A 15,257-nucleotide genomic window follows, 5' to 3' on the forward strand; every position below is an offset into this window, starting at 1 on the left:
AACTGCCTAAAATGTTTTAGCAGGAGTTGGTTGACAAGACTGCACAATTTCACAGCAGAATAGGGTTGTCACACTAATACAGGAAGTGGAAAAATAACACATCAACACATCTGCTGGCAGGACCAACAGGTAAGAAAACTGTTGCAGGGAAAAACAAACTGTTAATTCTAGAGACAGACTGCAGTATATATGTCATTTTTGTATGTGGTTCATAGTTCCACCTTAATAAAACAAGAGCTGTGCTCAGCGTGTCATTCTGTGTCGGGGAGGAAGCCACAGTAAACAAGTACATGGCCACTGGACGCTACCTCTGTATAGAGGACAAGAGCTGGACATTGGTTCCTCCTCATTGATTTAAGGATTCTTCGTTCCCAAAGCCCTCCGCGGGGTGTGTCTGTCAGTGTTCTGGCCTGGCAGCTGACTAGTTAATGACAAGAACAGTCTCCCTAGTGTAACAGAGGCTCGCTTTCCTGTAAACCAACAAGTGCCAAGATTACTGCTAGGAAACAGACATCTCATTACACGTCTATTTGTTTTATTTGTGTGAGCGAGGATGCTCGGCTGAACTGAGGTCATTTCCACCGCAGTGCCTGGCTGGCCGACGTGTATCCAGTGGGAGATCACCATCACATATATTGTCTGGCTGCAGTCCTCTGGTACCCGTGGAGGGGAATGTGCTGTGTGCCGCTCGCTACACTCAGATCTGCCTTGCTCCCGTCAGAGAACGCTCTTCTGATCTACAGACATGAGACTGCAGAGTTCAGACTCCTATTATTTCGTTTCATAGGAGGCTTATTTCAATCTCTGCAGAGCGGGTGGAAAGGATAAACCCAGTAGAGCTTTTTCTCATGTTCTTCTATTTCTCTTCAGCCAGTGCTCCGCAGTCTATTAAAATTCTGTGTGCAGACATGTGGCTCCCTGGTCAGTGTGTGCGCTGCAGTGAGGGTAAGCGCGGTCCGTTCCCAACTGTTTTTAATGCATGAGAACCCGAACCCAGGTTTACCTTCAAACGCATTGATTGTGTTTAACTATTCATAAATGTTATTGAGTGTTCTGGCTTCCCTACAGCTTCATAAGTACATCGGGGGTTACACCGATCGGTTCCTGGGCGTCTGCTGATGGAGGCCGCTCTGCTTTGCCAGCTGAAGTCTTTATATGTATAATATCAGTCTCTTCTCGGGGGAGGGGGGTGTTTGGATCTTGTATATATTTTGTTGCTGCGGAATGCAGCAGAGTCAACCTGTACCGAGGGGAGTGTAATAAATAGAAGCTGTCCCCATTGACAGGCAGATCATCTACGCTACTTTCTGTTATTATGGGCCATCAAATTTCGGCTAAATCTCTTCGGCGAGGATGGAGGATGTCAGTAGGCTCAATTTGCAAACTTTGGAACAAGGAGATGATCTTTAGTATCCACCGTGTGGCTGAAATATTAAAATCTTTGACTGTTGTAAATAGTTGTCACTCCTTTTGAAAATAAGGATCCATCTCCTAATGTGTTAGGATTATGTAGGAGCCGTATTGCTATGTGTGTGCTGCTGAGAAACACCCCAGACATAATGTTTAGAATTGAGGCCAAACGGTTCAATCTTGGTTTCATTGGACCAGATAATTTTGTTCCTCACAGTCAGTCTTTCAGGTGCTTCTTTGCAAACTCCAAGCAGGTTTTCATGTGTTTTTGGAGGCTTCCGTCTAGCCACTCTGCCATAAAGGCCAGATGGGAGGAGGGCTGCAGTGATGGTTGTCCTTCTGGAATTTTGTCCCATCTCCACACAGTATCTCTGGAGCTCAGTCAGAGTGACCATTGGGTTCTTGGGTCACCTTCTCCCCCGATTGCTCAGTTTGGCCGGGTGACCAGCTCTTGGAAGAGTCCTGGTTGTGCCAAACTTCTTCCATTTGACAATTATGGAGGTCACTGTCCTCTTGAGAACATTCAGTGCAGCAGACATTTTTTGTAGCCTTCCCCAGACCAGTGCCTTGTAATAATCCCGTCTCTGAGCTCTGCAGGCAGTTCCTGTCACCTTATTTGCTCTGATGCAGTATGCATTGTTAGCTGTGAGGCCTTCTATAGAGAGGCGTGTGCCTTTCCCATTATGTCCAATCAATTTAGTTTACCGCAGGTGGACTCCAATTTTTGCAGATCGCACTGGACTGGAACGCAGGTACGAATGTGCCACGCGTTTGGGTGCCGGCGATCGCACTGCGGCACTATGGTGTAAACCGGCCTAAAGGCTCTGAATACTAAAGTACATGTAATGATTTCGTTTATTCTTTTTAATAAATTTAGACATTTCTAAGATTCTGTGTTCACTTTGTCATTATGGGGTACTGAGTGTAGATTCATGAGGGAAAAAAATAATTTTAACAACTGCAGTATCAGGCTGCAACATAACAACATTGAAACAAGTGAACAGAGTGTGGATACGTTCTGTATACACTGAATATCACAATCCACATATACAGTATAATGGAATCCACACTGGCCTGTGGTTCTTTGGACCTCTCATAAATATGATCACAGTAGTAGCCCCACCATGTTCTCTCCTATAAATCCACCCAATAACCTTCATCCTCTGCTCCATCAACTTACAGAGCAAGCATTCGCATGGCAAACCTGCAGCTCTTGAAGTCACAATTCACCTCCCATCCACATAAGATTGATGGGTAACCAAAGTTATGTGTTAAAGTCAATGGTAGATCATTAGGCCGGGATTTTGGCAGGAGAAATCTAAATTGAGCAGTCATTGCAGATCTTAGCTACCCTCCCCCTTTTTTCCTCTGTTTACATTGTATGAAGGGGCTCTGCGGTCTTTGTTTCTCAAGTGGGTTAGTTGTGCTTGTGTCATATGCGTTACCATGTGAGAGTGAGCAGTGATGATGACAAGGTCATCGATAAATGACATTAGAGGTTACAATCAAGATCTATGCAGTGCATAAATATTTCTGCCTTCCAGGCGAGGAGAACTGACGAGTTGGGATCACTTTAGGTACCCATCAATGAGATTTCTTTTTCCAATATGGCAATAACTATTTTGCTTCACTGGATTTGTGTCAGACAATGAACAAGCATTTGAACATTTTGGTCTGATGAGTGTAGAGAAGAGCCGGACTCTCCACACACCGTACAAATCATAGGATGTTCTGAGCAGTAGTGTGAGGTTTGTGAAGTGTCATTCCTGGTCATGTTGTTTCCTAATGACCACAGATAGCCTATTGTCTCTGGTTAGATTAGGTGTATGGAAACCCTAACATCATTTTTGCCATTTCAAAAATAACCTAGCAGAGCCTAAGGGTTTATAACGAGGGTGTACCTTTGTAGTGATAGTTACCTGTGGAGTGCCCATGGAGCTTCCTGAAATACGGTGACAACACCAACCCACCAGCTCCCAACACTGCAGGAGCATTGTTACACTTCTGTGCACCCTGCAGACAGCCAAGGCAATGCACAGTGGTCCTGATAGTTTCAGTGTCCTCAGCCAATGGCGTAGAGTCCTCACCCGCTGTAACGCCCAGTAGTGGGTAATTGACGGCAGATCCAGTACGGAGCATCTCAATCAGCAGCTGAAATGGGTCTTGGAAGTCCTCCAGCCTGCAGAAACGTCCCATGCAGTAATGATGGGCGGTAGCTTCTCCAGAGCATGCAGAGATGGGAGTAGTTATATAGTAGTCACGTGACCACTTAAAAATAGTATTTTATTGAATGTTTTCATAGCAAAATGTACACATTTATTAATGGTGCATGGCTCTGCTACACCCTGCCGGATTGTGAAATGCAGAATTCACGTCTGATTTAAGCAGGCCATACACACAACACTGATGCAGTGTCAGGTACGTTTGCTACAGAGAACCTCAGGGGACCAGCGTCACATTTGAACGAGGGATGCTGGGTTGGAAAACTGTGCATAGCTTCTGTTTTTATTTTCTGAGTCAGTAGAAATAAGCCATTAGCCTGTGTCACTTGTACTGGGAGCTTAGCCAACATGCAGCTAACAGTATATAGACCTTTCAGTGAGACAAGATACTTTACATCAGGGGTGCCCACAATTTTTTATCTGGAGATCTACTTTTCAAATGACGAACTCAATGAGATCTACCAACGAAAAACGCATGCATTTCAAAATCAAGCACATTCAAATTGTTACTGGGACTACTGTCTCTCTCTGCGGGCCGGTTCACACCACAAAGTCTGCGTTCCAGAGAGCGTTCGGCCTCTGGAACGCAAGCCGGCCGGCTCCCTGCGTTCAGGGCGGCAGGGGGTGTGGCGGTGCACTTAAAGTGCCTGTGTTCCGGTACAATACAATCTACAAAAATGCTGCAAACACTATTTTTGCAGATTGCACTGGATCGGAACACAGGCACTAATGTGCTTGCGTTCTCGGGTGCGGGCGATCGCACTGCAGGCGGAGGGTGTGGCTGCAGTGCCATTGGCTTCAATGCACCACCACGCCCCCTCCCGCAGGGAGGCGGCCGGCTTGTGTTCCAGAGGCTGGACGCAGACTTTGTGGTGTGAACCGGCCCTCTCTCTTAGCTGCATCTTCTCTCTCCTCGTGCTGTCTCCTCTCTCTCTCTCTGCTGTCTCTCCTCTTCCTCTGTCCCGCCCCTTCCGTTCTGCAGCATCTGACGCATTCAGCTGCTCTAGCACCACGGGAGGGAGCTCAGGTCAGTGATCCGATGGCGATCTACCAGTGTACGCTTTGACCTAATGGGCACCCCTGCTTTAGAGGGTCAGACTGTTATAACAATGACAACTTTGCATGATCTAGTGCCTCAGTACTTGTATGTATGTAAACTATTGATAATGGAGACCAGGGTGGCATCAGACAAGATTTCCAGACCAGTAAATTCCACTTTTGCGAGTGAAGACCAAATCCTTACATCTCTAGATGTTGTATGTAGATCTTTAGTGCCAGGCACATGAGGCAAGGGGAAATCAAATCACAAACTCATAAACCACAGCTGAGATCATGGTGTCATCTTTATACAGAGTTGCGTCTGTCCCTTTAACACAATTTGTGACTTCCATGCTGTGGTCTGGTGTGTGAGATCTTCAGCTGTGACCTGCTTGAATAATCATATATATTTGTATCATTTTAATCCTAATGTTTTCCAGAACTGCCTTCTCATTGAGTTTATTAGGTAAATTGGTAGGAAATGGTTGTTGGCTACAATCTAGTTGAGCAGTTGCACAATTTCCTCTTAAACATCTGTGCTATATATGGTACACGGCAGCCATGTTTTCTAAGTCAGCTCAGTCACACAGATATAGGGAGTTATTTTCCATACATAATACATTACATCTGATGATATTTATTCTCAATGTCCATAAGCCTGCAATGTGCAGGAGCCAATCATAAGTGAGAATTGGGTCATCTGCACACAAATCTGAATTAATTTACAACACATTATACATTTTCTGTAATGTATTAATCTCTTACGTTTACTAATTAGCTGTAAGTTAATTTCATTTCTTCTTCTATCCTTTAAAACAGCTGCATTCACAAGTTGTGATCTGCTCACCATTCTCCTACATCATTTTCTGTTGAGAAACCGAAATAAAAATACAGAGGAAAATGAAATGGCCAGAAATAGTGTTATGTTTAATCTCTGTGTGTATTGTGTATCCTGTATTGTTAGAGCAGTGACAATGTGGTGCTCTATTCCCCAGGAAGGGGAAGGCTGGGAGTGTTTATAGATGCAGAAAGTCAACATAATATTCAGGGCAATGGGAATTCTGTAGTTCAATCCAGGGATTTATCCCATCACCAGTATGGGGGCAGGAAGGAATTTTATTTTACCTTCTCAGAGAAAAGTGTCTTATGCTTGTGGAGGTTGTTTATTTTCACGTTCCTCTGGATCAAACACACAAAACTCAGAGGGTGAACTTGATGGTGATTATAAACTATGTAAATAACAATCTATGGTGGCACTTTTAGGGAAGGGCCTTGAATAGGCCACACAACAGGAAGTTAGAGGAAACCCCCCAATTGCCTGGAATCCCCTCTTAAGTTGTCCTCAGAACAGGTGTCCCCATTGGGCGATTTCCCTTCCCCTGTTCTTCTGGGAACAACTCTTAACATTTTGGATTTCCCCTCACTCTCTTTGTCAATGACAGCGGTCACCAGTACCAGTAGAGGGGTAAATCTCTCCATTGGGGACTCAGACAGCAATAAAAACCTCACCAAGCATCCAAAACTAAAAAAAAGCCTATAGATTCAGTGGACACTGCCATATAGGAGGCATAGTGCGATCCTTCACATATATGTGCACAGAGGGTTATGATTAAGGTCCCTTGGTGTACTGAAACAAGTTGGCCATCTTTGCAGCTAGTTTTATGCCTTTTCAATAGAGACGCCATTAGGAGGATTTCTACGAGTGTCGGCTCTTCTACTTCACATTGTACAGAGAGTTTGGTTGGTAAGACTGTTGCAGTCCCATGTGTGGCGCTCTGTATTTCATCACCAATTGTATTCTGCTTTGCATGCACTATAATAACTAGATTTGATGGAACAATCTCCATATAAATTATTAATCACAGTAGTAGCGCTAATATGACGATTCAAACAATTAAATCTTCTCTAGAAATCTTCACACCCTCCACATAGACACACTCGAGCATTGCGCTCTTCCTTGCGGCTGACTAGCACCGTATTGCGTCATCACATCGACCTGCCGGGGTTGAGGGTTGTGCACAACCCCTCAGGTTTTCTAGACAGACTTACTCTCCCATGATAGATTCTTTGTAATATTCTTGCTTATTAAAACCTTTCATTGTGTAATCTTTGCCTGCGACTCTTTCCTTTGAATGGGGATGGAGCCAGGTCTGGTGGGAATACAGGCAGTCTGTGCTGGAGATAGAGAGATCTACATCTCTGGTGACCGGTCTGCCAAACATTATGGATCAGAAAAGCAGTCTTAGTAAAGAAGACTTCACAGTGTGAGGAGAGGGTACAACGTACCTAACATACTATAGTGAAATTACATCTTGTTATCATGAATGTCTTATTGCTCACCTAGGCACATAGACTTTATCGGTCCTATTCAGAACAAAGAGAAATGAGTAACATTTAGAAATTAATATCAATCAGTTTATCGTTTTCTGATCCAAGTACTGCTGTAACCTGAGTTTATGAGACTGCAAACCATAGTTTCTTGCACCACTGATTTGAATGAACCTGTGTAATGCATTGTATTTCAGGGAAGCATGACGGGCCTATATATAGATAGATATATATATATATACCCGTCATGCTTCCCTGAAATACAATGCATTACACATGTTGCATATCGCCGCAAACGGAGTGAGAGCAATCATTTTAGAGCCATTAAGGCTGGGTTCACACCTGGGCGTTTTACAGCGCTGATCGACGCGCTGTAAAACGCCCTGCAAGTGAAATCCCATTATTTCTTATGGGCATGGTTCTCACTTGGGCGTATTTCAGCGTGTCGGAACGTGCTGAAAAACGCCCTATGCCCAAAGAAGTACAGGAGCTTCTTTGGGGCGTATTTCCGCGCGTATCCATAAGGATACAGCCGGATAGCCCTCGTAAATGCACGTTTGACGTGCGTTTTGTGGGCTGCAAATCGCGGTTAAATTGTTTTCTGGCCAGCATCTTCAGTTTTATCACTCGATCTCCATCACTTGCTAGTGGTGGAACTGACCTTCACTGTAGGTAAGACATTGCAGGGTTAATCGTTTCTGTGCAGAGCTGTCTGGCTGGAGAACTGGAGAAAATACTTGATCAGTGTCTGTATAAGTGGCAGAGAGAACAGGGAGCATGGTGAAGTAGTTTGCGTGGGCTTAAATATGTTCCACAGGAAATTATGGAGAAGACAATTTCCTAACTGTAAGCTGATAGAATATGTGCTCAGACCATGGAAGGAATAGGATGGGGGTACACAGTTGGGAACTTCTAATGGCATACATTTCATCCAGTGAAGAGAATCCTCGGAAGCAGTGGTAGCATTAATAGGTACATTGTATGCATTTCCAACAAACCATCTGTTCCACAATGTGTAGCTGATGCATGACATAGGACAAGATGGCAGTATGTAATAGTTTGTAGTCCTGGAAGGTATGCCATCATCACTAAGTGTACACAGCAACCATGATTCCCCCATATAACATTGTAAGTTGTATTCTAATTAGTATGACAGATGAGACTCCCCAGCACAACAATGTCTAGAGCTGAGCAACTTCTGTATGTCACGTTACTTTCTTCCTGGATTCTTCTCTCCAATTCCCTGGGCACTGTACTGCACAGAAGCCTATTCACCTTCTTATCTGCACTTGTTAATTCATGCCTTGCAGAGTGCCTGTGAGGAAAACAAGGTCCTAGGAGCACATAGGCCTTTGTTAATCAAGTCTGTATTGACTTTGTGTACCTGTTCACTCAACTCGTCTAACTAGACCAGAACACAGTGAGGAACATACTCACTCAACGTTCATAAAGAGGCAACGCAATCCTGGTACAAACCTGGACAGTTCACACTGAGCAAAGGCTAAAGGAATGCAAAATCACTGCTTACCATTACTGAGATACACATATTAGAATAGGTAGTAGATCCAGATATAAAGGCAGCTGATATCACATACAGATGGTAACTTTCCTGTGCAAGGATCATTGGCCTGGCCCAAACATGAAACAACTCGCCAGTTACAAGATGGCTATGCAGAACACAGTACAAACTCCCCTCGTTCCACTCCTCACTGCCTCAATGTTCGGATGAGCGAGCTCCTGCTAATGATAGGCTGCAGCTTGTTACTTACCAAGAATGGCTCGCTCATCCTGTGAGGGAGCAAAGCATGAAACCAGACAAATAATAACTGCTTTGCATCATGATCCTGTTACTGGTGAGATGTCACCAGATCACTACTTTGACATGGCTCTTAGACCCCATTCACACTGAGCGACATGGAGAACCCCGTGTTTTTCTGCGCCATTTCGCGCTGAGTGGCATTGAGCTACATCGCGCAAGATTGGGCGACATTGCCAGTGACATTTGTCGCGCTACGTAGTGCGACTTTTGGGAGGGACTTCGACGCAGCGGTCTTGATGTGACATCATTCTTTCCTTCCATATTGCTGTGTAAAAGTAACCCTTCTGTAGTGCGATATCGCACGACTATCGCCAGAAATGCGTGACTTTGCGCGACACCATTGAGTCTATGGGGCCAAATCGTGCGACATCCGCCGAAAGATAGATCATGTTCGAGCAACAACCGACATTGAGCTGTGAACAGCTCCATTGAAATACATTGGACAAGCTTACATTGAGCAACATTGCGTTAAAGGAACAATAGGTGGGCTGGGTCAAATATATATATATTATACATTGTGTCTTAGCAGTTGGAACAAATAAGATTTTGCACCCATGTTATATTCCACATTTTAGGCCTGAAAATGACTTAAAACCCCCAAACATTACAAGCCACCCATGTGATAGCAGATGGTGGTGACAGGTACTCTTTAAGGTGATGCGGGGGGTCCAAAAGACCCCCAGTGTCACCTTTACACTCCACATAAGCTATTGAAATGCAGATCACACTTCAATAGCTTATAGCTGGGCTTCAGACACCCAGCACTGACAGCCCAGGGACCGGAAGTGATGCAACGTTAGTTATTGTAAAGCCGACAGACGGCTTTACAAGTTTAAACAGAGTTCCGGCACCAAAAGCCGCAGAGTCTGTTTATACAGCCCCGATGCTGGCGATGTACACTGTACGTCGTCAGTCACAAAGGGGTTAAACATGAGTTTAAAAAACTTTATAAACAGCGTATGCAAATGCTAAAAACACTGGTGAATAGATCTTCAGTTTGCTGAATTGTGTCGTGAAATTTTATAAAGGGGACTCTTCATTTGTAAAATCTTTCGTCTTACTTTTTCATACTAAGTGTCTGTGTTGCTCATAGCAACCAAATTGCAGCAGTTTTTCATGTGCAGACTTGGGAGTGGGCTGCATGATGCCAGTCATTGGTATGGGTATAATGATGGTTTCCAACATGCACCTCTCTGGTAACATGGCTGTGACCTATAGATCTGTGTATTCTATGTAGGGGATTATGCATGTTGGTGTATATATTCATATCCCCATGTTTTGAATATATGTATGTGTTCATACTAATGTCTTACTGCGTGTGATCATGTGTGCATATGACTGTTGTATGATTAGGAAAAGTGTGCCAAACCTTTTTTAGTTAGTAATCGTGAATCAGGGATATGGTTCAGCAGCATTGTATTGGTAGGTCATCAGTTTGCTCTCCTCTCCGGTAACACGAGTTGATGGGTTGGAAGTTTACATGATGTACTAGAAATCTAGATGGCGGTTTACATAAATGACATTATAAATATCCGGGTATTTCTCTGCCATGGATGACATTTCCTCTCTTCTAGCTGGAGAAGAAGCAGGTGGTTCCACCCTTCAAGCCCCAGATCGCAGATGATTACGGTTTGGACAACTTTGACACACAGTTTACCAGTGAGCCCGTGCAACTTACACCAGACGATGAGTACGTAACATGAAACATAAAGTGTTTATATACAGAGTTGTTTATAGAAAAGATTCCAGATGAAAAAAACAAATGTACAATAAAAGAAGAGTGCAGTAATTTTGAATAGATTTTATGTGTTCATTTTTATACTTGTCCTTCATTAAATCCTCCCCCCTCAGCGCAGAATGCAATACCTCCCTGTTCCATTGATTTTCACGGTGCATAGCCCTCTCTCCCAAAAAAATGCCCCCTGTGGCTTCTCTTCATATCAGACAGAATTGCTGCTTTACAAACAAAACAAAAAAAACAACCTGTGCTTCCCTCTGCCAGATTCAGAACTCTGAGGCCAGAAGAGCATAATAATAATGGATGTTCCTGGGGGAAAAGATATAAATAAAACACTTTATTAAGCTCAGTGGGGTGACTGATCAGTCACATGACCATCTCCCCTCCAAACAAGGAGCTCTTTCTGCTCTGTTAAGCATAGAGAACTTGGTGGGTCTTTTCCAACTTGATGTATAAAAGTAATGGGGATATACAATATCCTTTTTGTAAACGTTTTACACTTAAAAAGAAGTTTTAAGATTAAATGGACAAAAAAAGTATTTAAAGCCCCCTTTTTAACATTAAAGTTCCAATTTAAACTGAAATGTTGGGACAACTGTGACTAGAACCAGCTCATTGTGTCAACTGTCTTCATAAATTGTACATTTCATATCATTGTGTGTTAATTGCCCTTGATATAAACAATGTAGTAGCTGACTAAGACATTGTACTGTAGCTGCAGGATGCACATTACAAAGCTGATTTCCACCTGTCCCTTTTCTCTTCACAGAGATGTCATTAAACGAATAGACCAATCAGAGTTCGAAGGATTTGAATACATTAACCCGTTGTTGCTGTCAACGGAAGAGACAGTATGAAGGACCGCAATGTCTATGAAGAATAAAAACAAAACATGTGATTGATCCCAAACTTGTATCCTTAACTACAGTATATGCATGCGAGGCTGGAAAACTGACACCAGGTTCTTAATACTGAGCAGTACCACAGGATTAGCTGCTGAGGGGGGAGACCTCTCCCCCTGGGTAGTAGCTGCTCTTTTAGAGCAAGAAACGGTTCTCCGGCTGAGTTACACAAGGGATTCACTTTTTGTGCCTGCCTCTTTGAAGGGTCTACAATGTACGATAACTCCATCCGAGGGCGCCTGTGTGGAAGAACTCTTTATTTCAGGCAATCACATAAGCAAGCCGCTTCCATTAGTGCATTAGACGCCGTGTGCTGCAATCCTGCAAACCAAGATGAGAGGAGACCGAGGAAAGGTCCCGGTGCAAACTGCTTACGTCCTCCTCCCAGAATCACCTACATGGCACTTGTAAATCGGGGTATTAAGGCAAGCTGTGTTCCTGCTGGTTACATACATGTTTTTCATTGACTGGAAACCTAAGATATTAATTGCACTGGAATTATTATTATTATAAGGGTAGATAAATATTTGGATTGGTAAACAAAAGCTAACACAGCAATATTGCACTTAAAGCTAAATTCTAGAATGTTTGGGAACGGTAAAGGCAATACAAACCAAAACAATTTGTTGGGAGGAAGAAAAACAAAATTGCACATTTGAATGGCTTTCCTAAATTCCATAATGTCATGTGCCTAACTTTAAGCTTGTAATGTATGACATAATGCTAATTGGGTAAGCTTTAACGCAGTATTCCAAGCAGACCAAGCCGCCCAGCCATAGATCCTGACCACACATCCCTTAGCCTTAACAGGTGGAATTGTATCCTTCCTTCACTTCTAATGCATAGCCCGCGTCCTTGTCAAGCACATTGTTTTCTAGTCGTTGGCTGATTTGTTTTGTAGCTGCTGATGATGGGAGGAAGATGTGACCTCCAATCCGTTACATATCTTGTATGTCACGTTACACAGGACATTCCAATCATGAGAGACTTGAGGTTGATTTCATCGTTATTGGGCTTTCCGTTAAAGCAGTGCCAAGGGACAACTTGAACTTTGGTAGACCCTTTTACAAACTGCTGTTCAGGTAAATGGAGCTCTATCATGCGCAATACACATGCTGTGTGACAGAACCATTTGTTAGAACAGTACAGGGACTTGGGCAGAGAATGTTTGCAGATGGTCCACGAACATACTCGGCTGAAGTGATGGCAGTGAGTCAAATTCAAGTCAAGTTTATTTTTTTTTAAAAGGAAAGTCGCTTTTGTGACCTTCTCCACTGAACTTAAACCGGCTTCAATTCACCTTTGATGAGGAGAAGTTCTGATTTCAGTTTATGAATATGCATTGGCCAGTGAGGGCTGTAAGAGATCCAGACTTGCCCAATAGCAGCTATGAAGCAGAGCTGTTGCCTGAAGAGGTCCTGATCACAGATGTTCAGACTTCTGGGAGCATCCATGGTACTGGTACTTTACTGGCAACTATGCCATCTCTGAGCAGGGTTTAGACCTTACACAGTCCTCAGCAGAACATCCACACAAAGAATAGATTGAAGTAATTGTATACTGTACAAGAACGTCTCAACTGAAGGTTGTATTTATGCGATGATCACTTGTTTCTTCAAAGCTTTGTGCCATCATAACTTCATGTAGACCGCAAACAAAAACATTCCTAGCCAAAGCAAATCTTAAGTCATCAATGATACAGGCAAGATGTTGACGTTATATTCCCACCCCAAAAAAACTGTACTGTGAAGTATAAAAATGAAGGCATTTAAAGGAGGCCTTGCCCACAGCAAAGGTGACATTAGGGATGGGTAAGGAAATGAAAACAAAGCATGTGATTGGTTACTATGAAATCAAGCTTCCACTTGCTTCATATTTTGTCAAATCAATGCGGATTTCTTTGTATGCAACAGATTATTAACCTGCTTTTCAGAAATTGACAAAGCCTTCAGAGTTATCAATAGACATCTAAAGTGAAATGATTTAGGCTTTGAATGGTCTTGTCCATGTGTCACCCATTTCTGTACATATGAGATGGCTTTCGCTGGCCACACAGACTTTGCTTTATGCGTGTCACCATGTGTCAGGTCTACACCAGCTATGTAGTATGGAGCCCTACCTACACATTCCAATAGAACTACACATAGCCAAGTCGACTGTCAACCTCCAGCCATGTTGGTGAACTTTGCTGAACCGACAAAAAGAACCATTTCCTACTAGCAACTTTATTGCAGAGTTTTCTAACATGGTTGTAGCTGGATACCTGACCACACTGCTCATCTCTGCTGCTACACATTGTTGGTGTGCCATGATCATTACCAGTTGCATTGGATAACATGAGTAGCTACTGAAACGTGATGTTTTTTGTAAAAAGTCAATCACTTCCTTGAAATTTCTGTGACAAAGGCAAACAAACAGTAAGGCGAGGATGCTGTAGCTGCTACAAAATCAGCAGTGTGACATTGTCCTTACTGTGTATATGTGCGCCCAGCAGTAGGATGTAACAGAATTGTATGCAGAGCTATACATGTGGTATTATCACCTAGCACTAAATCACTTAAGACTCCTCCATAATGAAGAGACGGATTGGCTGCTACAGGTTACTGCACATTGCTTTTTGCCTTATTACATTTAGTGAATAGGTCAGCCTACCTTGAATAGATTACTAGCAAATGTTCCCCATTTCAGTTCTTGCTACCAATGTGTTCATGGCTGCATGAGATAAAGGGACCTTGAGCTGTAAACTGCTGCTAGACTTTCCCAAACTCTTTCCAAAAAGATATCTTTCTTGTATAGATTACCCAGTAAAGGGAACAGGAATGATTATACGAACACTGACAAGCCTGTAAAACATGCATGCGCCAGGATCATCATCCTTTTCCTGCCTTTACTACCTCGTGATCCACTGATCTGGAAGCATGCTCAGGCAACATGCTCACAAATGGATCTCCTGGTGATGATGACAGCCCCAGAACGGCTCTCATCTAACTTTTCTGGCATACGTTAATGTTCGCATTCTGTCTATAGCAATCACATCTACTGTTAAAGCAACCCTGTTCCATGATTCAGAAGTTGAAAAGAAGAGATGTGATACCCGTCTTGCTATCTTCACTCCAAAGGTTACAATGCCGGATGAATCCTCTTCATCCGACACACTTCTGGGAGTTTAAGATTCCTAATGCCCCGCTGAGCACTGTGGTTCCTTTTGTGGGCCCCATACAGGTTCTGCAGTGACATTGTAGAAGGAACCAAAGGGCTCGGCCGGGGTCCAGGAAGTGTGTCAGAGAACGATAATTCTCTGGGCACTATAGCACTTGGAGAGAATAAAGATTGGCAGTGTGGGGTGCAGAATGTCTCCTTTATAGGGGGGAAACCTTCTTTTATACATGATCATTTTGCAGTAGGGCCACTTTCATACACAGTCCTAAATCATGCTGATAAAAATGGCCTATTTGAGAAACATCCCATCCCCCCCCCCACCCTATAAAATCCAATCTAGATGTTCCTTGAATTTGTAAATGTATTTCCTATCTTTTGAGTGTGATTCCTGAGTGATCACTGCAGTTCTGTACGTTGGATTGAATTATGCTGCAACACTGAGTGTAAAAGGTTTAGTCCTGTGTAACTTCATGTGCTTGTTTTGTGCAGGATGGAGATAGCAGATGTATATTTGCGACGTTTAACAAGAAAACAAAAAAAAACTTGATTTTATACATTTTAATTTAAGGCATTACAAAATATTCCTGTGTTGTCAAACAGTTTTTGTTGCTCATATGCAAGTGTATGAAAAAGAAATGTTT

The 15,257-nt window shown here is 43.1% G+C and overlaps 1 protein-coding gene across 5 annotated transcripts in view; it reads left to right on the top strand.

Annotated features, from left to right (window-relative positions):
* PRKCZ (protein kinase C zeta) overlaps positions 1-11,444 on the top strand; it is a 205,985-nt gene extending 194,541 nt beyond the window's left edge. For all 5 annotated transcript variants that reach the window (XM_018553107.1, XM_018553108.1, XM_018553109.1 and 2 more), the window contains 2 exons: positions 10,392-10,507; positions 11,325-11,444. In XM_018553107.1, coding sequence (XP_018408609.1) covers positions 10,392-10,507; positions 11,325-11,412 — 204 coding nt within the window. In that variant the 3' untranslated portion in view covers positions 11,413-11,444. The remainder of the gene's footprint in view (positions 1-10,391; positions 10,508-11,324) is intronic.
* Positions 11,445-15,257: the final 3,813 nt, after the last annotated feature.

This window comes from Nanorana parkeri, unplaced genomic scaffold (assembly GCF_000935625.1).
Source record: "Nanorana parkeri isolate BGI_ZX_2015 unplaced genomic scaffold, ASM93562v1 scaffold109, whole genome shotgun sequence".
Taxonomy (NCBI): Eukaryota; Metazoa; Chordata; class Amphibia; order Anura; family Dicroglossidae; genus Nanorana; species Nanorana parkeri.